The sequence below is a fragment of the Drosophila elegans genome, unplaced genomic scaffold, assembly GCF_018152505.1.
Source record: "Drosophila elegans isolate 14027-0461.03 unplaced genomic scaffold, ASM1815250v1 contig_149, whole genome shotgun sequence".
NCBI classification, from domain to species: Eukaryota; Metazoa; Arthropoda; class Insecta; order Diptera; family Drosophilidae; genus Drosophila; species Drosophila elegans.
Window position 1 is genome coordinate 2,563,892 of NW_024545513.1, and position 23,678 is coordinate 2,587,569.

General features: G+C 36.7%; 3 protein-coding genes across 3 annotated transcripts in view; 1 reads left to right on the top strand and 2 right to left on the bottom strand.

The window, feature by feature from the left end:
- Positions 1 to 2,237: 2,237 nt before the first annotated feature.
- Positions 2,238 to 3,543, bottom strand: LOC108137237. Its single transcript, XM_017258815.2, has 2 exons — positions 3,442 to 3,543; positions 2,238 to 2,602 (listed from the first exon to the last, which is right to left on the bottom strand). Exons 1-2 carry the CDS (start codon positions 3,445 to 3,447, stop codon positions 2,300 to 2,302), a joined length of 309 nt encoding a protein of 102 aa, XP_017114304.1. The 5' UTR covers positions 3,448 to 3,543; the 3' UTR covers positions 2,238 to 2,299.
- A 2,320-nt stretch (positions 3,544 to 5,863) lies between these two features.
- The window catches only part of LOC108137294, a 59,744-nt gene continuing 41,929 nt past the window's right edge, over positions 5,864 to 23,678 (top strand). Inside the window, exons 1-3 of the mRNA XM_017258915.2 lie at positions 5,864 to 8,249; positions 8,960 to 9,337; positions 11,065 to 11,224. Coding sequence (XP_017114404.1) covers positions 7,843 to 8,249; positions 8,960 to 9,337; positions 11,065 to 11,224 — 945 coding nt within the window. The 5' untranslated portion in view covers positions 5,864 to 7,842. The remainder of the gene's footprint in view (positions 8,250 to 8,959; positions 9,338 to 11,064; positions 11,225 to 23,678) is intronic.
- On the bottom strand, positions 21,824 to 23,525 carry LOC108137295 (endocuticle structural glycoprotein SgAbd-8). The gene is made up of 3 exons (XM_017258916.2): positions 23,157 to 23,525; positions 22,433 to 22,642; positions 21,824 to 22,014 (listed from the first exon to the last, which is right to left on the bottom strand). The coding sequence occupies exons 1-3, from the start codon at positions 23,426 to 23,428 to the stop codon at positions 21,891 to 21,893; spliced, it is 606 nt and encodes a 201-aa protein (XP_017114405.1). The 5' UTR covers positions 23,429 to 23,525; the 3' UTR covers positions 21,824 to 21,890.

The window sequence follows — 23,678 nt, forward strand, 5'->3', positions numbered from 1 at the left end:
CGTATAGAGATGGGGCTCCCACAATTAGCATGAAAATGAGACGCGCTCTGCTAGTGATAAGCCAAATGCGGCTTTCATATTTCTACCCCTTACTTGTAGAGTAAAAGGGTATATTGTTTCAGTTGAAAAGTAAGTTACAGGTAGAAGAAAGCGTTTTCGACCCTATAACGTATATATATTATTGATCCAGTCCGTTCTTCTGTTCATATAAAACTATATAAACCGCAACCTATAAAACACAGAGATTTGGGATTTGACAAGCAAATTCTGGTTATGCCGACGCAGCGCAAGTTAATTTCATTTCCTGTTATGTCACTCTGACTAATGGTAGAGGCTAGTTATTAAGTTGAAAGCGCTTATTCGTTTAATATCTATGTATCTATCTATACTCATGCAAAATTAGCCAAATCGAACCATTATTTAAGCAAAAATATTAATTGTTGGGTATTTGAAAATAAGAGGTGCTTCAGTTCGGCAGATGGCGCCACCTAAACCCCAAATGTTTTCTGGGGGCATATTTATTTTAAAATGTACAAGCTTCGCAAAGGGTATCAAATAGGGGTTTCTTCTTGTTTTTTAGCTGCGCTCTTATGTTTTAGGTTTAGGTTTAGGTCTTTGGGTAGGTTTTACGTTTTCGTTTTCATTTTCGTCTTTAATGTATTTGTTTCTTGTATTTTGATGTCATTTGCATACACGAGCGCTGCGGCGTTTTTGGTTGCTTCATCAGGCGGCCGGCAGTCTGTCATAAACCAAAGCGAAAACCTAATCGAACCCAACCCAACCCAACTTATCCGGCGATTTCAAGGTGAATCGGAATCTGTTGTCAACTGGCTGCTCGTCATTGATGAGGGCCAGCTAAAAGGTATAAGGTGGATTATGCAAGTCCCCCAAGTCGCATCGTTTTGGGCCATGTAAAACGCATTATGTCGGCCCAATAAGCATAAGACGTTGTAAATTGGCCAACGGGGCAGTTCAGTGATGACGGCCGCACAAGGCACACTCTAAATACTTTCTAAGTATTTTCCAAATTTAAACAATAGATCAATCAGTTGTCAAAAATGTAATACCAAGTCCGAAACCGATAAGGTTTTACAAAATTGTTTTATTTTTTATAGTATGTATTAACTTGTACTTATATTTATGCTTTAACATTCAAATCTTAATATTTAAAATAGCTGATTAATATAAATATTTAAAATGATTAATATAAATATTTAGAATAATTAATATAATCAATACACATGTGTTTATAAGTTCTGAAACGTATTTTTTAAAATTATATATGCTTTTTTTGCCAAGTTAGTTTTGTTTTTAGGGCAGATGTTTGTACGTTTTCTCATTAAATATGTATTTCGGTGTACCTTGGCTAGCTTATATAGCTTACAAAAATTGTATTAAAACTGTACCCAAATTAACCACTGATTTCGGTGGGCAGAGCAGTTTACCTGCCCTAAAAGTGTGGGAAATCAAAGATTGCCAAACCTAAACCTTGCACTAATCGTGATTATGATCTTGTCTCGGTTTATTATGGCTTGTTAATTGATCTATGCATGGAATGCAACAGTCGGTGAATATATTAGTGGCTCTTCAATCTCGAAACAAGTTTCCCTCAAGTTTCCATTGCAATTTTCATTTTATGTTTGGAAACTAGCTTTCATAAATATTAATAGCTTGTTACTATTAATAAAATGCTCAGCTCTGCTTTTATGAATCATTTTTTGTTAACCTTCCTTAGTTAATTAATCATTTCACTTTCAACCTTTAATTAATCGCTTATAGAGACATCAAATAAATTATTTTTCCCAATTTATTGCCCTTATATTAGCTTAAGTTGGCTGAAGTTTTACTGTAGTCTCAAGCTTATAATATAGTGCTTCAAAATGTAACATATTGAGTAATTGTTCAACGGCATTATCTTATAGTTTTTCAGACTAACAACTTAAAAAAAATTTGTTTACTAGAGGTAATAATCGAACTGGTATAAATCTATTAACTGTAATATATTAAAAATCAAAAACTTAAAGTTTGTCTTAAACATAGAACTTAATAACACAACCTTTACTTTACATTTTAGTTTCAATTCTATACCGAAAAGCCTAAACTTTATTTTTAAACCACACAGGTTTTGTTTAAATACTTTCGAGGTATTAATTTAATACAATAGTTTTGTTTCTGACAATTTTTTTTTCGGTGTACTTTTAGTAAGATCAAAACTATTTGAATTAACAAGACATTGCTTTAGTTATTTTCTTTTCTTTTATTCAGTTTGTGTTATGCATAGAGAAAGGTAGTTATCCATCTACTTCTGCTTCAACCAGCCGCCGTAGGATTGGATGAGGGGAGCATCGTAGACGGCGGCATGACCGACGCGGTACACGGAGGGCTGCACCACCTGGACGGAGTCGACAATGGGCACATGGCGCACAACCGGAACGTTGCGCACCACCGGCACATGACGGACCACTGGCACACTGCGCACCACGGGCACCGTGCGGACAACCGGAATGGTGGACACGGGGGCGTAGCCGAGGGCAGATCCGTGGATAACGCTGCTCTGGGCGAGGGCCACGCAGGCGGCGATCAGGAGGCTGACGATGAAGAACTGGAAAGGGGTGAATATTATCATTAATAAGAATATCAGTTTTTGGTATCTCACGGTGCATAACTAGTCCCGACTATAAGATATTAATCAAGAAAACTAGTGGGTTTTAGGTGGCGCCATCTGCCTAAGTCAAGCACTTTGTACTATCAAATATCCAAAAACTAACATTTCTGCTAATAACTTCTAAAATAATGGTTAGATTTGCAAATTTTTCTAGAAGTCGATAGATATTGACCGTTAAAAATGTATTGCTTTATAACTGACCCTTACCATAGCGCAGAGTGACTTGACAGACTTATGTAATTTTGTATATCTGTGTAGATAATGTTACAACAAACGTGTTTTGCTTTTTAATAATTTTATCCTGTTTGGCACGTTTTAAAGCCCGCATTTTTAGCCTAAAGTAGGTTTAAGATTACTATCCATATGATTTATTTATTTAAAATTTAAATTTGAAATCGTACAAAAAGCTGTGTAATTTTGAAAAAGTTTTGAAGCACTTATAATGGAAATACTTTTAATAATTTTCCCAGAGTAAATTACTTATCGATTTACTAACATTTGTTGAACATTTTTAATGGGGTTCTATAGGAGCTTTTTTATAATTTTGAAATCTGTGGAACAACACTTGTAGTTTTGGTACGAGCGATCAAGGCCCAAAAAAAAAAATATCACTGTTGTGTTAAATATTGCTTCATACTTTTTTATTCACACTTTTTTAAACTTTAAGGTATATTTGTTGGCACACAAAAAAAAGAGAAAAAACTAGTATGTTTGTTTTCACACTTTGGTAATAAACTGGGTATCCTTTATCCTGTATCCTTTTCAGTTTCACTCACCTTCATTTTTCTAAGTTGGTTCTGTTTTTTTTTGTTAGTCTAGCTTGAAGGCTGGATGATTTGTGTTGGTCTGTTGGTCGTTACGGTGATCTTATATACTCGTGCCGCCCAGAATCTTGGAAGTAGATCAATAAATCTGGCCAAAAAGAACGTATACGGATGCAAATTTTTGCGGGGACCGTTTAATTGTCTAGACATTTGGCTGCCATTATCATTGATATTTACCCGAGATGCTCGAACAATGCGTGTCGGAGACATAACTTATTGGAGACGCCTTTCAAATCGCCAGAACAATGAGAACTTGTTCCTCCTGCGACAGGTGATCATCTCAACTGGCAGATTCAAATTTCCGCACCGTTGATGAATTCTTGTGCAAATTAATTGCTTCACAAATGTTGTGGGTTTAATTTTTCAAAGTGTGTGTGTGATTGTTATTTATTTTTTTGGTTTTTTTCTTATTTCGGCTAAATTTTATTTATGAGCTATTGTCCACGCCCTATTATGCTTTTTAGTTCACTATAAATTATTCAAATTTATGCAAAATCAAGCAATGCTTCCTCAACACAAAAAGCCCAAAATAATTTTGTTTGCTTTTGCTTTAACCAAAAAAAAAGGCTTATGTAAATAACACTTTGATTTTGATTTTCTTATGCCAATATTTATGTTTGTTGGTTGTATTTTGGTTTTGGTATGACGTCCATATCAAAATCGCTTTATTTGGTTTTTGGATTTAATTTTTTGTAAGCTACAGCTTAAAGTTTAGCTGCTCTTCGATTGTTTTACCAAATAATGGTATTTCATGTGTTGTATTTCGTGTGGGCTAGTGGATACTACCAAAGTGCCATCTGTTGGTGATTCCGGCAATGCATCGATAGAGTATGCCATATGGTAAGCCAAAGAACTTTTAACTTATTAAAAATTAGTTTTCTATCTGACATTTCTGTATTGTTGTCCATCTATGATACTACTACCAAAGCGTTCTCTGTTGGTTGTTTGTCCAGGTTGAAGAATTCGCGGTTCGGTAAAACTTGACTTTAGGCCAACTTATTATGTTTTCTTTTGTCCTGTTTTTATCAAAGTTGATTATTGTTGGGAATGCGTATTGTTTGATTTCATTTTTCACCTGATCTCCACAGCTTTTTTTGAAATTTGTATCTTATTTTCTCTGTTACTTGTTTCTACCAACGATTTATCGATAAAAACTGTTCTTCTATTGCGGAAAATGCACAACAGATGTCGCTCTGCTGCGCAATAAGCCTGCGAGAGAGTTCTCTCTCATTCTCTGTATTTCTGGTTTCTTCGCTCTCTTTCAGTCCGGCAAGTTGCCACCAATGTTTACATTTTAACGACCTGCACCCACACACTTCGGATGCGAATCCTTTCTTGGCTAGGGCTTCGTGTCCTCGGCTCTCAGCTGCTACGGCTGCTGCTGCTGCTACGTCCGGCGTCGCTGCTTTCACAGCCGCTGCTGCTTTCACCGCTGCTTTCGCCACAGTGGCTCCGTTATTTGTGCGTGCGCGTTGCCAATAAACGGGCAGCGGCTTCTGCTCTGCTCTCGTGTGATAAAAAATTGTGGATTCCTTTGAATTCCTGTGGATTCCGATTGACCCTTAATCGTTAACAGCTAGCCAATTAACCAGTGTGTTCGTCCGTTTTTAACCGGTATTTAAATTTACTTCAATTGCTTGTGTGTGTTTGTGTGCTGGCCCCAAAAAATAGGCAACAAAATGTTTCAAAACGGTTAAGCAGGCACTCTCTATCTCTCTCTCTCTCTCTCTCTCTCTGGATTCCTCTGCAGCGCAATGTGTTTGTGTTATACACAGGACACGGCTACGAATACGGTCGCACATATACGGCCACGGGACTGGATACCGTAACTTGGCTTGCGCCCACGCACAAATACATCGACATTCTTAGCGGCAAGAGCGCACTCTCCCAGCTCTTCCGCTATCCTGTTTTCTCGCTCTCTGGCTTGTACAGTGGGCATTCGATGTACATTTTTGGTCACCACAAACTTAAGCTTTTATTATGAAATATATCACTTGAAATCTGAAAACATCTGGAAATTAAGACACAATTTAAATGTTATTTTTTTGCTCCTATTTTTTATTGTTCCAAACAATAACTTAATTGGCTCTTTCCGTTTTCCTTAATAGAAATGTCTATAACATATAGTTACGTTTAAATAGATTTATCTATTTAAATCCATTTAAAATATATACGTTCGCGTTTTTATAATAGGTCGTAGCTTTCCTAAAATATATAAATTAATTTATTTTATGTTTCGACATTAAAAATATCGACGTTGAAAGTAAAACCCATGTGTCCCACCGTGCAAAGAGACAGTGGCCCTGTTATATTTTTTGGCTTTTTTTTCGGGTGAACTAAAATGATGTTGACTCAACGTGCCAGCAGCCAGCCAGGCGCTAACAACAACAAAAGCAACAGCAACAACCTGACAACGAGACAACAACTGCGTTGTAGTTGTGGAATTCGCAGCACTTAATAAGTGTATTTGGCAAATAACTAACGCTAAATTGCACAAATTGTGTGCAAAGAGTAGATAATAATAATGAAAAAAAGTGCTTTAAAAAAAAAGTCCCACAAAGTGTTCTGATAACGGGAAAAATCTCTTGTGAGTGTAAGCAAAAGAAGGAGAGAGTGGGATAGAGAGAGAGAGAGAGTGATGAGCGAGTGATGGTGGAAAAAAATTCGTCATTCATTCACAAGTGCAATGTGAAAACAACAACAGCAACAAAGGCACAGAAATAGAGCGGCTTAGGCAACAAATAAAACAAATACAACAAAAAAAAATGAGTGAAGCGCGTGCTTAACCTAAAAGTGCAGGCCACTCACCCACACAATTACATACAATCGGGAACTCAAATATACACATACACAGATGTGGAGGAGTCTTACACTCAATTTCATGCTCTTTGTTTTTCACTTCCGCTATCCGCAGCCAACAACAACAACAACAATCGAAATATCAACAACAACCACTACAGCAACAATCGAAATAACAACAACAACAAAACCAACAACAAAAACAATGCATAGTTCCTGCTGAGTAGCTTTTTTTGTATAATCGAACGAGTGTCCTTTTGTGTACATAAATGTGTGAGAGATGTGAGATCCAAGGTAAATCAGATGAAAGCCAATCGAACAACAACCAAACACTGCCGCCAACAAACAATAAGTTAACAACAATAGTTAAGAGGAAGAAAACCCGAAGGCCGGAAAACCGGAAGAAAAAAGCACAAGACGAAGGTGTGTGGCCAAAAAGAAAAGAAAGGGAGCACCCATCCCTCGTAGCTAGCTTCAATTTCCCATAGGAAAAAGGATAACCAAAAACGGATATAAAACTTTAACAACAAACTAAAGGAACAACAAACAACTCACAGCAACAACATAAAACTACAGCCAAACTTTTCGGTAACAACTTACATACAACAACTAACAACAACACCAATCGAAAACTATGACAACTAATATGAGAAACAACTTTAAACTACAAAAATTACAACAATAATGATTAAAAACCAACAACAACTGCAACAACGAAAAGGTTAACAACTCTAGATGTTATAATACTAAAAACTTCCATACAAATGCTGAAACATACCAAAAAATCATCCTGCTATTCCAAAATTGTATGACATTCTAATGCTAACAAAAATCATAACCTTTTAATCTATTTGTTAGTTCCACAACTAAAAGTGTACATAAGCATTGCAATTTATACTAAAACTAAAACTCACTTAACTATTCGAACAACCAAAAAGCACAAATTTTTATAAATGTTAGATCTACGGCTTCCATAAATTTATACCGTTATTAACAAAAGTTTACGGCAGCATTTATAGCAAAACCATTATACTAAATAAGGCTATCATTTATACTATTGATCTTGTTCACGTAAGATCACAAATTTAAAATAATAAATATAATTATATAACAATTATTGGGACTTGGCATATAATGATAAATAAAATAAAAACGGTTTTTGCATAAATCAACAACTAATTTTAACAACAACTCAGAAGAACAAATTATTAAGAAACCTGTTGGCCATTTTTCAATAACAAAAATGCCACAACATTAAACAAAAAAAAAAAAAATATCAAATTACTATTTTAAAAGTGTATTTTTAACAAATATAAATCATGGTAATAACTACTGTAATATGCTAACAAATTTATTCAACAGCCAATTTATATTTCTCATTAATCACAGGGCAAATAATTTAGTAAAATGCAAAACCTGTGTGATTAACTAAAAATTATTTAAAATATATTAAAAAAATGAAATAATGTCAAAACTGATAAGCTAACAAAGACGTTTCAACAACCACATTTTGAAAATACTCCACACCAAAGGGAATCGAGGAGATTCTTTAAGATGGAGCGCATGTGGCGAAAAGTGAACCACAGTTTGCGCAACACCAACAAGTCGCAGCAACCACAGCAGCCGCCGGGTGGCGAGGCAGGTGCCACTGCTGGTGGGGCCACTGCAGCGGCCACGCCCCAATCCACCGACACGATTAGCTCGGCGGGCGGCTTTGGCGATGGCCAGCTGGTGGTCGCCGTCCAGGGATTGGCCGCCGCTGGCGGCGGATCCAATGCCACCGGAAGACGGCTGGCCAGCAGCGGCGGCGGCTGCAACAAGTCGCTCAGCCAACATGTCCTGCAAACGCGTACCGCTTCCTCGGAGCGACGGCGGCGTCGCCGGCGGAAGAGTCGACCGCGACGTGGCGGCGGCATGGGCGTTACCAGTTGCGTCGGCGACACCGGCGGCGATAATATGTCGTAAGTTCAAAATTTATTCTATAATTATAAATCAGTTAAAAATTTAATTTTTATTTTATAATACAAATTCTAATTTGTATTCAATCATGTAGTTAATTGTATACGATTTTTCGATAATATGTCGTAAGTTCGAAATTTTATTAATAATTATCAAACAAAAAAGAAAAAAAATTTAGAAATCACTAGGGATTTTTAATAGAAAGGTGCCTAAAGGTATGCAATTAATATAAGTGGAATAATTTTGTTACATTTTTTACTGCATATCTTAAGATGCCTTTCTAAGTGACTTCAAAACTGTAGTGAGTTCTTTGGCCCCAAAAAAAAAATTAAACAGATAATTAATATGTTTAAGGCACTGCGCAATGGTCTTGAAGCTTTTAAAAATACGACAATTAATGTCAGTTGCTATCAATTGTTTGATTAAAGGCAACAGTGCGTATGAGTTATATTATTTGAATCCAATAGACAGACCCTAAAACGTGTTTTCTTCTTTGTTAATTATATTTGGTGTGCCTTAAACTCAGAAAAGGGCATACTTTAAGCGGGCGAGCGCAGGATTTTAGAATTTGGACCACCCTAGTGAATATAAATTTCTTTTGAAAATAAGAAAAAGCCTGAAGATATCTATAGCACCCTCGAATATTATGGTTTTCTTCATTCTTATTGTTCTCGACGGAGAGACTCTAGCCTTGACTCGCTTTCCATTGCAGTTCCTCGGGCGGCTTTTACACTCTGAAAGAACACCAGCACTATCGCCCCAGTCACCACCATGGTGGGGGCGTGTCCGGCGGGGGCGGTGGCTCATCGCGACGCCTGTTCGCCACCTCGGCGCCCAGTGGCACAGTGATGATGTATCCGAATCCCCAGCGAGCCACGCCACTGGCCCCATCCACTGGAGGTGGCGGAGGATCTGGTCCCGGCCAGGCATCCACTTCGGGTGGTGCTGCGGGAGGAGCAGGATCTGGAGGTGGAGCTGGAACTGGAGGACAGCCGGACATCTCATTGCGACAGCGGGCGGTGGCCAAGTTGCGCATGTTCAACTTCCATCTCAACTGGGACCTGCACATGACGCACTGCAAACCCTGCGGGTGAGTAGCACTGCTGCACTGAAACAAATTATTCTCTCTCTCAATTTAATGGAAAAACAATTAGGGCAGTACAAAATACAGTAAAGTTAAAGTTAAAACTGCATATTATATTATATTTTGATATACATATGTGCATAAAGATTTGAAATCATTTAAAAACATTCATTTTGTACCCAGAAATTTAATGAATCCAATAAACAGCTGCGGTCATGAAAATAGTAGTATTATAGCTTATGGGCATAGAAATCAAAACTAGTTTTTGAAGCAATTTATATTTATATTTTCATGAAGTAAACTAAATGGAGCACACTTAAAAGCCCACATTTATCATAGATAAAAATATAGCTTAAAAATCTGTAAAAACAAATAAAATGTATATATTTTATGTAGCATACGAAGTGCAGATAATTTTTTTGATTATTATAACCGCAGCTGCTTATAAAATTTGAAATCATTTAAAATTTAATGGATATATACCTAATACATAAAATACATTTTTGAGGGATTTCAAATTTTTTATGGTTTGCCGGATAAATATACTTCAAATAGTTTGGTACCAACAAATTACGTTATATTGTTCACAGCAGACCTTAAGAGACATTTAAGAGTGATCCTAATGATTTTCAAGAAAGATCTTTTGTAAGAATCTTTTTTTTTCTTGAGAATTCTTACAATGTATTATCATATTTGGTATGTTTCTCTTTACCCTTACAAAAGCTTATTTTTTGCATTGTAAAACTTGAGAGTACCTTGCTGGCATTTTTTTCCGTGAGTGCAGCTTGCAAGTGGAGTTGCAACTGGAGCTCCAGTTGGAGTTGGAGTGCCCAAGTGGCTGCCACTTGAGTCTGCTCCAGTGGCTTGTGCTTTTGTTTGCCGCAGAGTTCTCCCCGGGTTGCCCACCCATTTTTCCCTTTTTTTTTTGTTTTTTCTTCTTTAACCATTTTTCCCTATTTTTCCTTATTTTTCCCCTTTTTTTTGCCCATTTTTCACCACTTTCTTCCGCCCACGGAAAGTTTTTTCATTTTTTTTCTTTTGTTTTTATTGTGGTTTCGTTGGAGCTGGTTGCAACCGAGTTTTTGAGCCACTGAAGTGGCCGTGGGCGTTGAACGAACCCGAATGCAAAGTGGGTCGCCATTCCGTCGGGCAGAAGGCAAAAATGGAGCTTAACTTTTTGAGGCTTTAAGCCAACATCAGACATTCGGCGGAGGACGCGCATAATAAGGTAAATGGAGCAGAGCTTTCTTCACCGCCGAATGTGTGAAATTTTAATGAAGCGCCAGCTAACGAGCTCCGATGTGACCCGCCCACCCGCAAGCCGCCCACGCGGTTGGTTGGGTGTCATTCTCCTTGGTATATCCTTTTTTTTTCGGTGGCTTAATGTGTTGCGTGGATTGGGAAAAGCCCCTGTCATCAGAGAAATCAAATTGATGGAGCCGAAACAACAATTTTAAAAACAGTTATGTAGCCTTAAATTGGCAATGCTTACTTAAATTATATAGTATTATTTAAAAAGTATATGTTTGTTGTCTAAGGATGGAATTTTTTCATACTTTTTGATTCTGTATGTTCCCTAAAAAGTGTCAAAAATATGCCAAATATTATATATAGTAACAATAGATATACTTTCTAAAATATCGAAAAATTTTGAGTGCTAAGATAAATTGATCTCGAAAAAGTACTTTATTTATGGCATATATTTATTTACTAATTACCTATTTCAATTGCAGTCCTCGACTGAGCGGTAGTGGTGGCAACATAATCACCCGCCGCTTGTGCCGCAATCGTCGGCGGGAGGACAACGAACTGTACCGCTCCAATAGCTTCAAGTTCGAGCGTTTCGAGCGCAAGGAGTGCCTGGAGGAGCTATCCAACACGTTGCAGAAGCAGGTGAGTCATGCCAAATGATTGGCACTAGGGCGCTACACAGAAAGAAAAAATATAGATAACAAGATCTAAAAATGTTCTTAAAGTTTTCATATAAATAATTTATACGGCACGTAAAGTCAGTAAGAAAAAAAAAAGAGAAGCCAACAGTGCGTATAAGTGATATTCTGTGAGCTCAACGCATTTATTCCAAATTACGAATTTGGACCACCCTAATGCACATGAAGCCTTTTGTTCAAATAAATGTGATGTATCACAAACTACTTTTTGTACAACTAGAGCAATATTATATTTTAAATTGTTAATTGTATATCGAAATCAAAATATTTTGAAAATTAGTTGTTCTGATGGAAGTTTTTTTTTTTGAGTGGTGCTGCTGCGACCACCACATGTTGCACATGCCCGGTCAATTTATGCGCATAGATTACACCTAATTGAAGTGTCCAAAGGAAAAGGAAAAGAAAAGCAGCATCAGCAGCGGCGTCGGCCACACTAATTGGTGGGGCCGCCAATCGCTGCAGGTGGTTGCCAGACTTGAATCATCAAGGGATGTGGCCAGAATTGCATAAAGATGGCTGGGTGGGTAATAGAATAATAATGAATACGGGGAGCAAAGTCTCAGGTGGCGTTCGTTCGTTCGTTCGTTCGTTGCTATTAGAAAAAGGTTCAATCTCCTCCTGTATCCCCGCAATCCATCACTTGGGTTTGGTTTTCTCTTTTTTCCGAGGAGGAGAATCTAATTAATGGCGCGCAACAAATTGAATTTTAATTGAGCGTCGAATTTGATTTGGCAGCCGAAAATGTTCAGGCCCCGGGGAGCCACAGTCGATAACAAAGTTAAATTGAAATTGAACCTGGCGGCTACTGAACCCCGGGCCAAGCTTAATTAATATTTAAACACAATTAAAGTCGCTGCTTAACAGGGCTCCAAAAAAAAAAATAGAAAATAGAAAGCCTCAGGCGCCAGCAGTTGGTCACTTGTAAGTCAATTAACTGAATCACTTTTAGAAAATTTCATATTTTACACCACAACATTTTAAGCTGAACAAAAGTATTTCAATTTTTAAAGTTATTTTAAAGATAAAAGTGCTTTTCCTTCGAAATACCTGGAAAATTATTGAATACTTTTTCGCAAAATATTTAAAAACTTTTAGAGGCATTTGCGTATGTAGAAAAATTTTAATTTTAATTTTTAAACAACAAGATGAACTTTAACCCTATAAACACACTTTATATATAATTATAGTTTCCTGCTAAATACTTTCCAAAATATTTTACACAAAGGAGTTAATGACTTTGAAATGCATATATGCAAATGCATTTATAGAAACACTTTTATTACATTTTTAAGTCCCTTTAATTAATTAAATAAATTAAGCAAGCGTTTAGCTATTTGAAATTTTAAACTTACTATTAAAACACATTCTTGGCCCAACCAATGGACACTTGATCTAGGTAAAAGTCTTTAAACATAATTTAGGTGTGGTATCTTGCTTTTTTTTAAGGAACGATGTGAAAAATTTATGAAACGCATTTTAGGTCTTTTAAAAAATAGCACTTTTATCCAGAACTTGGCCGGCGGCCACTCAAGCTCCAACCTCAACTTTAAATCCAGGCTCTGGCCTCAAACTCAATCTGAAATGCAGCCCCAAACCTCAGGCTCGCTAATGCGATTTCTCGTTTGGGGAACTTCAACTTTGTTTTATTTTTTAGCACGCCTCCGGGGGACTTTGTGTGGGTTGTGGGTTGTGGCTAAATGGGTGGTTTTGGTAGGTGTGTGGGATGGATGTTTGGCTTAGTACTCCATCAAGAACGCGGCTAAGTGACAGGCAACCATTTATCAGCTGGCAAACGTTGTCTAAGTACGCTGCGGTTTCTGTCTGCAGAGCTCTTCAAATCGCTGTCTCGCTGCCTCATCATCATCGTTCCCATCCTCCGCGGTGAGACCTCCAATCCATCCATCCATCTATTCGTCCATCTACCCCGGTAGTTGCTCCTCCAACTGCCAGCTTGTCAGCTGTCCGATTCGATAAGCTGCGTGGGCAGTAAGCCGTATGCCCCACGGCGAAACCGAAACCCAATCCCAATCCAAAAGCGGAAGTCCAATCCAAAAGTTTGCCTCACCTGCCGCAGTTCGCTCGATAAATAAATAAACAGGACAAACAGGATGGCAGAGATGTTTCGACAAAATGCTTGCAGTGGTAGACACTTAAAAAATTTAACAAAAAGCCTAACATATTTATATATATGTTATAAAAAAAGCCGTAAATCCAAATATTTTGCATTCAATTTTAATATTTTTCGCTTTGATTTTTATTCATTGCGGGCTTATGTTTTTTAAACATAAAAATATTACAAATTGTTAATTTTTTATTTGACAGACATCTGGCATCTGATAAACTAATTTAAATTACTCCATGTTTAACATAAATAAAATGCATGTAAATAAAAAAGGAACTGTTTTTAATCTACTAATTTTCACATATATTAAAATATTTATTTGCATTTTATTGAATATTAAGATGTAATATGTAATTTAAATATAAAATATAAAATATTTAATTCAATAGTTAGTGTTTAAAAAATTTAAATAAAACAGAAAATTGTGTTTTTATATAATTAAAAGTTTTTTTTTTATGATTTTATATGAAAAGCAGATGAATTAAGCACAATTTTCCGACTTTCCCCAAAAAAAGGCAAGTGTAAAGCCATCTTTTCCCTTTCCTCTGACTGTGGAAACTGCAATTCTCCATGCGACTGCTGAGGTTTCCGGATTTTGATGAATTTATCAGGTGTGTGGCAGACGGATCCGGCTGGGATTTGGACATGGACTTGGATTTATGTACCCCAAGGTGGCCAGTGACATCGCTGACGTGAGGGGCACTCTCACTAATCAGGACTCGGAGTCCCTCGGTGGATTTCCCAAGTAACCAAACCACTTGTGGCTGTCGCTGTCAATTCGATTTCCCCTAATATGAGTGGAACAACAGAATAATGCAAAAAAAATGTGAAAAGAAAAACTCAGGGTAAAATGAAACGAACAGGAGGGAGAAACAAATGGCATTTGAAAATTTTCTTGGCACTTTAAGTAGTTCAACCCAATCAAAAAAAAAAAAAAAAATGGAAATATATACAAAATTTTCAAATTGTTTCCATTATCGAGCACACCTTATCTAAAGGGTCTGGTAGGTTAACTTTGGGGAATTAAATTTGACTTTGATTGAACTTTATTCAAATTAGATTGACCTAAACATGAAATAAATCAGTTAGCAGTTTCTTTGGCAATTTGGTTATAAAAAAATGTATTTTATCGATAAAGTTTAAGGCATTTTGTTTGAAGAGTATACGATTTTTTTTTTGGAAACATAACAATCGTATGTTTCCAACATTAAATAGAATATTAAAAATGAAATTTTTCCTTAATTAAAAATTTGAAGAATTTGTTTTATATATTGTATGTTGTAGTACAGAATAATATCTTTAGTCCTGGGATAAATAAATTTTTGGAAACATATAATTATGGAAAATATTTCTAACACTAAAATTGCTGAATATATTTTATGTAATGAATTAGTTTTGCGATAAAAACAAGTTTACTGCAATATTCAGCTAAATAAAATGAAAAGTTCCTTGTATTAATTGAAATTAGTTGTGATGGCTCTTTTAGGCTAAGCCTAACAAATGTTTCTTCTTTTTTACAAAGGGCCTTTGAATAATTTCTTATTCTTAGATTTTGTAACTGGTTTTTGTGTCGAGGGTTAGGCAGTGCCTCATTTCAATTTCTGCACCGTTTGAGGACCTTCATTTGTCAATGTTCACCTCTGAACTGGCCCCGGGCAAGTCAAGCCCGCTTTCTCCACCTTACTTTGGCCCAATTTCTCCTGTCTCCCGTCTCCAGTTTCCAGCTTCTCTAGTTTCATGAGAACCACAATGGTCTGTCGACAGGCTTCCTCCCATTGTCCTGGATAATTTCCATCATCTAATGCGTTATCTTGGGCCAGCAAGTGCCGGGAATATATATTTTTTTATTTTTTAAGAGGGGAGCAGGAGCTAAGGAGTTTGGCGGGGAGGGAAATTACCCGCCTACGCATTATTTTTGATGGCACAATTTTGAGCATTAGAGTGAGCTGACAACCCCACCGAAGATTGCTCAGTGATCTGTGTGCGCTGGCAATCATTAGCCTCAATGTCCTGTCCGCTTGTCGCTTTATTCATGCAACAATTGTTGATTGCCACCCCAGTTGCCACACCCCCACCCACCATCCACCGCCCATCGTTTGTTGCGTGTGAATTATTGTTGGCAATAACGTGGAATGGCCTTGTCAGTCAGCAATCTTCGAGAAATAAGGGCTCACTTGCTAGGGAAACCTTATACTGTTTATACTATAAATTTCATGAATTCATGAATACAAGAATGCAAAATACAAAACTTAAATTAAATATCTGGCACCTCTGATATTATTTATATTTATAATAATATAACTAATAATTTATTTCGTCAAAGCGAACAGGAAAACTAACTAGTAATAAAGCTGAGTGAAGACAAAAAAATTAATTGGCCCTTTAAAGGGCGAAATTAATTTCAATGATATACATTTGCGTCTGGCGTTGCCACCTTATTTATAGCGAGTTAAGTTGGTTGCGCCTCAATATTTCACGTATTTGTAGTCAAATTTCATGTGTAAGCGAGGACATGAAATGATGTCTATACACACACACATGAAAAGATTGCATGAAATGGCCATCGTATAAACACAGTATAAGATAAGTAGCCACCCTTTAGTATTCACCTATATATTCCCACCCCAACACAACTTTATCGTGGATAGTTCCATAAAAGGCGCAATAAAACGAGTTAATTTCCGAATTAAGTTCCCGAAAAACTTGCTTTAACTTCAAGGAGCTTGCCATACTATATTTCTCCTACAAATTTCATCAAACACACATGGATGGCGAAGGGGGGGCTTAGGTTTAGGACAGTGAAAAAGGGGGTTAGGGCACCCTCAACCCAGTTGGCGCTCTAAATAATTCATGTCGGCAGCATTCGTTCTGGGCGCTTTTTAGCGTAGAGGGTTTTTCTGCAACATTTTCAACTTGTTGTAATACATTCAAATGAGTTTGCTTGTGAGCTGGGAAAGAGGTGCAAAAAAAGGGGGTTATATAGGGGGTATGCAGGGAAAATTAAGGTGGGCGGAATGGGAAAAACAAGGTGTTAGGAGGGGAAAAAGCGGATTAAAGGAAGTAAGAACGTTGAAGGGCATGAAGTGAAAGGAGGCAAAGATATATAAAAAAGTGGGCGAAGTACTGCCCACACACATGAGAAAACTTTCAAGTTAAACACGCAAAAATCGTAAAAAAAAATAATTTACAATTCCAAAAACATGTACAAAACGAGCAGAGAGGTAGAAAGCAGTAAGGGGAAAGCTTTTTTTAGCACAGTGGAATCCTGATTATGTTTTATTAAATTAAAGTTTTATTATAAACTTGATTGAACACCAAAACTTTACCACTATAGTAGTTTGATTTATTCCTTAAACTTCACTATCAATCGTTCATGATTACGTCATGAAACCTTTCAAATATATGTATTTATAAATATAGCTAACAAATTTTGCTCTTTAAAAGCGGTGCGATAGTAACTTTGTATGTTTTTTATTTGGCTATAAAATCATGACATGATTAATTATAAAATTAAATAACACAGATAAAGATTTTCTAAACAATCTAATGCCGTAAGCAATTATTGAGTTTAAGTTTGCTGGATCTTAGTTTTTTTTTACCCACCGTTTCGAGAAATCCGCGACGCCATGCCGTTGACTTGAGTGTGCCATTCACTTCACTTTACTTCACTCCGCCCGCCGCATTATTTGGCGCACCAAATTTATGTGCGCAATTGTGCTGAGTTGTGTGTAACGCCCCAAACACCAGCAGGATATTCTCGCCACATCTCGGCTTCGCCTCCTCCATTGCAGCATTTGGAATGTAGTACATGGCGCTGCCTTTGTGTTGGTGATATGTGATGCACTGCGCGAAACCCGTAGCTTGAATATGACGTTTAGGCGTTTAGAAATAGTTTACAAATTCTTTTTAATATCTGTATAAGACAAGGTAGCAATTTTTGGTAGACATCACTTCAAATATTTGAAAATTTCAAAAAAAAACTGTTGCAATAAAAATGTAAATTATATTCTATGTACCTATAGTTCCCAAATGGTTTTACTTAAGCTATACAGAATGTACTACCACGCTGATTGTTAAAACAGCATACCTTTTGATTTAGTTTTAGATCTGCAACAATGTAGAGTTCATATATTTTTTGCAGTGCACAACTGTTCACTTTCGTTAGTGGTCCTGCTTGGGTTTTTCCATTTGTCGCCGGTCTACAGTTACATGGATCCCGTGGATTCTGCCGCTGCACCTTCTTCGTCCTGCTGCTGCTCGAAAGGTCCTTTGTGTGTTATTATTCAAAATCCAGTCAATAATGCGAAACGCGATGCTAATTTATTATACCAAATATGCAACAAGATGCTCGAAGCTCTTATGTACCGAAATTGTGTATATTTACCAATGGTTTTTTGGGGTGGAGCAGTTACGCTTACAATTACGCTGAGTTTGGAGGCCAGGGAATACGGTTGCCAGTTAACGCGATTCTCTGCGGCCAACGCACACATATGCAAATTATATACAATATATATATATAGTATGCTCGCTGCTTTTCAATTTTATCCCTTTTATTGGCTCTGCATTTGTTCCAGCTGCTTAAAATTCATACGCAAATACTTGCCAAAGTTTAGGGGGCTAAGAATGATTGGGTGGGGCTTTGACTAAAAGGGGGCTAAGCAGATTGGGTCCTTTGGTCCATAAGGTCTCCCGTCAACCAGCTGCCAAAAGTTTCCTCGACGCATTGTGCAAATTAGTTTATTGGAATTTCTTGTTTTCCATTTCGCTTCGATTTATTTGCTCTCGAAACGAATTGGAAAAGGGGAAGACAACATTTTTCCGAGTAAGGGGATTTGCTTGTGCGTTAAGATTTATAGCATACGAAGTTTTATAGTTATTTCTTCACTCACGATTTATTTTTTTGTTTGGAAAAATATGTTATGAAAGTCAGGGGTTATATTTTAAAGACCTAAATTCGGATTAATTACATTCAAGAACATTATTTAGGAAATATAAAGCTTGTAAAAATATAGAAATCTAAAAAGCTTTAATTTATGGAGTATAAAACGCAAATATCAGATAAATTCCATAAGAAAAGTTAATCGCCTTCCCTTTCCCTTTGAACCAAAGGCACTTTAGTTAACTCCATAACTTCCTAAATTTATAATATTACGTGTGTTCACTGTGTGAGCTAAGAGGGGGGAATGGGGGAAAATGGTAAGCAACACACACACAGACTATTAAAATTTTAATGAAAATGATGTCCGCTGGGACGGGTAACAACGTTCTCGCATTGCCAATGAAGATGACTCACCCAAGTCGGAAAAGCTAAGGCTAAATAATGTAACTGCTGAGGGGGGGCAAAACTCTGAAAACGCTGAAAAAGGGGGGAAAGTGCGGAAAATGCGGAGGAAAATGTGCGTGCAACTGCCATATCAATATCAACACACACATAGCGTAGCACATCCACTTCCATTCCAAACACAGGTGGATTAACATTGAAATTGACTGACACAAACGCAAGGTTCGCTTTTCTCAATTTCTCCTTGAGGCGGATTTGCACGCAATTATAACTATTATGTTGTAAAAATAAATTCAAGCTTCAAGTTTTGGTTAGCTGTACACAAGCCTTAAAGTTGTTTAATGCATTGTTTGTTTTTATTAAACATTTATATTTCCAAAGAGGTCAGCAACGAACTCTTGGTATTTTAAAAACTATTTAATTACGCTTGCAAATCATCAATAATATTAAACTAAAAATATTAATTGTTAAATTTCAGTAATAATAATTGTATTTTAATTTTATGTTCTTAAATAATTTAATTTTAAATTTCAAAGAAAATTAATTTACTTAACTCCATAAAGTTAAAAAGGCCAAAACCGAATTCCTATTATTTTTCAAGACTATTAAAAAAAACTTGCAAAACATCAACTAAACCATTGATAATATTAATGGTTTTATTTAAGCAATACGTTTTAAGTTATTTGAATATTTTAAAGAACAAAATTCTTAAAAAACAATATTTCTTTTGTTACATTCCTTTCCTTGTTAAATAATTACTGAATTAATTTTCAATGAGTGTGAACACTTCCTTAAAAAGGAAAGGAAATCATTGTGTATAGATGCCAAAAACTATGCGTATGCATTGTAAGCACATGACACTATACAACATGTTTTCAAGTGCCGGCAAATATTTATTTCCATTGCGGAATTTCTTACCTGAGGGCGTTCGCCGTGTGTGATTTAAGCATTTTCTTTGCCATTAAAACATGTTTCAAAGTGAGTTTGCCCCTGGCAAGTGTCAGTACCCCCGATCCCCCTTAAACGCCACCCCTGAATCAGCCACATACCCCATCCCCCCACTCTTAGGGTTGCTTCTTCGCTCGCTTTTTTGCTAGCGGCACGACGCCAAATCCGTTTAAATTTATGGCGTGTCATTGTTTTGGCATAAAATTAAGTGAGTTCATTGAGGGTGGAGGTGGTGGAAATGTAGTTAAACATGCACAGACATGCATGCAAATGATTGCAGTTGCCACACCCCCGAGAACCTCTGATTTACCAGCCCACTCCCCCCCGAAAAGTTGGGAGACCCAGTTCACATGTTAATGAAATTCAATAAGCGCTGCCTACTTTCGGGCGCTTCCCGGACGATGTCTGTTCATAATGGCCGGTCCTAATACACTTAAGAAAATTACGGAGAATATAGAGATTATTCTTTAAAAATAGCTATGAATTCTAATGAAATTTATAAATGAAAGCCCCAAGGTTCTTATGAATTTGTATTATTTTTTTTTATATAAATACTGAGAGCTGTGCAAGAATTTTTCTAAGTGTTTGCATTTTCCCCTCATCGCCGGCAATTGTTCATCTTCTCAAGCGAGGCCGCAACATGGAAAATAATTCATAAAATTCATAAGCGCCTTTAATTTATGAGAACATCCTTTTCCCCAATCTCCCCCCACCCCTTCCCCTTCTCCTCCCCTTCCCCTGTCTTGTTTTGCTCCTTTCTGGGAATCCCCCTGATGCCTCCGAGCAATTCAGTGTAATTTTAATTAATGCTAAAACGGAATGCGAATGCTAAACGACCAAGCGACGGTTTAGAAAAAGACGAAGACACAAGAATAGCTGGGGAAAAATCAACGAAAACAATTTCGAAAAAAGAGCGGTGAAGAAAGTTCAGAGACAATGCGAGAAGGAAACTTGACGGAGAAAGGAGGAGGCTGGGAGGGAAATAGAGAAAAGCGGTGGGAAAATGGAAAGCATTTACATTTGAAAAGGCCATGAAAGGCTCAGAGCTTGACGTTTTTTTGCTATTTTTTTATTTTCACTAGCTACCGGTTTTTTTATTTACCGTTTTCAGAAGTTTTCGAATAATAAGGAGTCATATTTTATTATATTTTAAAATTCTAACAAAACTATCTTAAACTAGTAAATCGATAAAATATAAATAAAATAAAAATATCTTTAAATTATAATATTTTAGTAGAAAAAAATATCACATACAAGGCTAACAGATATTTTTCCCAACTTCAAAATTGCAAAGTAGGTTAAACACCTTTTCCTTTGTCAACCAAGAGCGAATATATAAGCTATGCATCACCAATGTTGAATAAAGTTTAAAAACAAACAAAATTAAACAAAACATAGACTTAAACTTAGAAAACCAAAAATCATATCACCTTAATCTACGACATAAAAGTAATTTTTCTCACCTCTTTTCCTTTTCGTTTTCCTTTTCCTTTGCCATTTTCCTTTTTTTTTTGTTCTTGGGTTTTGAGCGCAAAACTTAGACTTTGGAGACAAGAATAAACACAGCCTTTCAGACGTTTGGAAAAAGTTGGTTTTATTTATGATTAATGCCAGGGCGACAATGGCCAAAAAGTTGAGACTTTTTGCATGAAAGGGCGAAAAAAGTTAGTAACGTGGCCAAAGTAGGGATTGAGCTTGTTTTGATTGCAGACTTTAACTTCTTAACTGCATATTAATTTACCCCTTCCATCAAAGTTTGTATGCTTGTATTGGCAAGAACTTATTTCGGTTTTTGGCCAAAAGTCAAAGTCCACAAAAGAGGCGAACACCAAAAAGGCGTGGCCGTGTGTTCTTCTGGCAGCTTCTTTGTGGGCGGAGCCCAGAAGTTGTTCACTTAAATTAGCTACTAAGGCGGTTTCATCTTTTTTCGTTGTCTTTTTTTGTAGAAGTTTTTATACAGGGTATATGTATATTGGTCAATTAATTTAATATTAATTAAATAAAGAACATATTTTTTATATTAATGGCATTCTTGGGATTTTATGATTTTGTTTATAGTGGAAAATCAATTTAAATATATAACCAATTTTTATATTAAAGATAAAGGGTTTTTAAAATGGTTCCCTTTTGATATCTTTTTTTTTAATTACAGATTTGTAACTTTGTTTTCATAAGTAAAAAACAAATTCTTTGAGTATTTCCAAAAAGAGTATCAATTTATTGAAATTTACAGTACATAGAATAGATGGATTACGTCCTTCAGTAGTGCCTGCGCTGGCGATATCCTGGGGGCAAATATCTGGTAGCTGGAGCAGGAGCAGGGACATGCGACGATGCCGATCCTCGATAGCCAGCACCACCACCAGCGCCATAAGAACTGCGACTAAGAATTCAAAATCATCAGATATAATATAGGGATATAATATTGGGATATAATAGGGATAGGGATAAAGAAATAGAACATAGAACATTTTGGGATATACATGGGGATATAATATTGGGAACTAATACTGGCATATATTAAAGGGATTTAATAGTGGGAAATAGTATAGGGATAAAATATAGGGAAATAATAATAGGAATAAAATTTAGAGACAAAATATCGGAATATACTAAAGGGATATTGTATAGAACTATTAATATAGGGACATAATGCAAAGAAAGCAAAAAGGGATATAGCAAATGGATATAACAATCATATATAATATTTCAATATAACAAAGGTATAGTCATATAGGTTTTTAGTGTACGAGCATAATGTTGCGATTATATATTGGTATAATAATAATATATAATCTCACCCAGCTGGAACGGCGGGAACGGATGGAGAAACAGGAAGATGGGCACCTTCGGCATGGAATCCGTTCTTATCCGCCTTATAGTTCACCGTGTACTGTTTGCCATCATCGCCAGTGTACGAGTAGGATCCCTGAACACCCAACGATCCGTGGGGCCATCCTCCACGGAACTCCCCGGTCTCATCGCGATGGATTCCATTGCCCGTGTCGAAGCTGGAAAAGATAAGGGTGGGCATCATAAATTATTCTAAGAAGGCAAATTATTCATTTCGAATACGTCTCCTTACGATTGTGATATTGAATGTAAATGTGAAAAGTCAAAATGAACTTAAACTTTTACTTGATTTTTTTATAACTTCAAATTCAATTAAAATTGAATTAAAAGTATTATCAAAATAGATGGAAATATTGTTATTCAAAAGTGTGCCCAAAATAATTTAGCAATAGTTTGGAATAAAAGCGTAAGCTCTTAGCATTTTAGTTGGCCTGAACCTTCGCTTAAAGCTAGTTAGAATGTATTTTGAATATTCCTATGTTATTAAAGAATTTTCAATAGATGCGGTATCTCTAGGAAAATATAGATATGTATAGTATGTGTAGTAATAGATAGGGATTATGTGTTAGCAAATGTTGTTGGTGCTCATGTTTTTTCGAATAAAAATATTAAAATAGGAAATATGATATTTTTTTAACGCTTAAATTTGTGTAAATTGATTTGCCATCTAACCCGAAGTTGTAGTTGCCATTGGCGTCGCTCTGGTAGTCGCTCCGCACGATCGGAATTTGGGGCTGCTGCTGGCGCTGGAAGCCGGAAGCGCCGCCCGTCGCACCACCTGGATGTCCAGCGCCAGGACGAGCGTGTCCTTGGCCACTGACGCCGTGATAGTGCAGCTGACTGGCCTGCGGAGCGGGCAGATACCGCTGGCTAAGACGTCCGGCCAGAACGGCCGAGGAAAAGCCCAAAAGCAGAACGGCAATGGTCAAAATGGGTCGCAACATTTTCTCACAAATCACAGATTGCACAGGGATCACTTGAAAAAAAATAGAAAACAAAAAGAATACAACTGGGATGCGAATTCTCGATGTGGGAACGCTCGAATGGCAACTGCTGGCAAATTCGCTGAAGCGATTTGGTTTTATAGCCACCCATCAAACACTCACACTCCGGCAAACATTCCATGCTCGGTTTTAATTGTTTTCTGTTCAACTTCTTCTTCGGCTTTTTTGCCTGAGATTTTTTTTGTTTTTA

What these genes read in the sequence shown, in the direction of transcription:
- LOC108137295 (XM_017258916.2), bottom strand. Translation starts at nt 23,428, where the DNA reads ATGTTGCGACCCATTTTGACCATTGCCGTTCTGCTTTTGGGCTTTTCC. An exon ending in AATGGCAACTACAACTTCGG is followed by an intron (nt 22,643 to 23,156) that starts GTTAGATGGCAA and finishes TATCTTTTCCAG; the next exon opens with CTTCGACACGGGCAATGGAA. An exon ending in GTTCCCGCCGTTCCAGCTGG is followed by an intron (nt 22,015 to 22,432) that starts GTGAGATTATAT and finishes TTGAATTCTTAG; the next exon opens with TCGCAGTTCTTATGGCGCTG.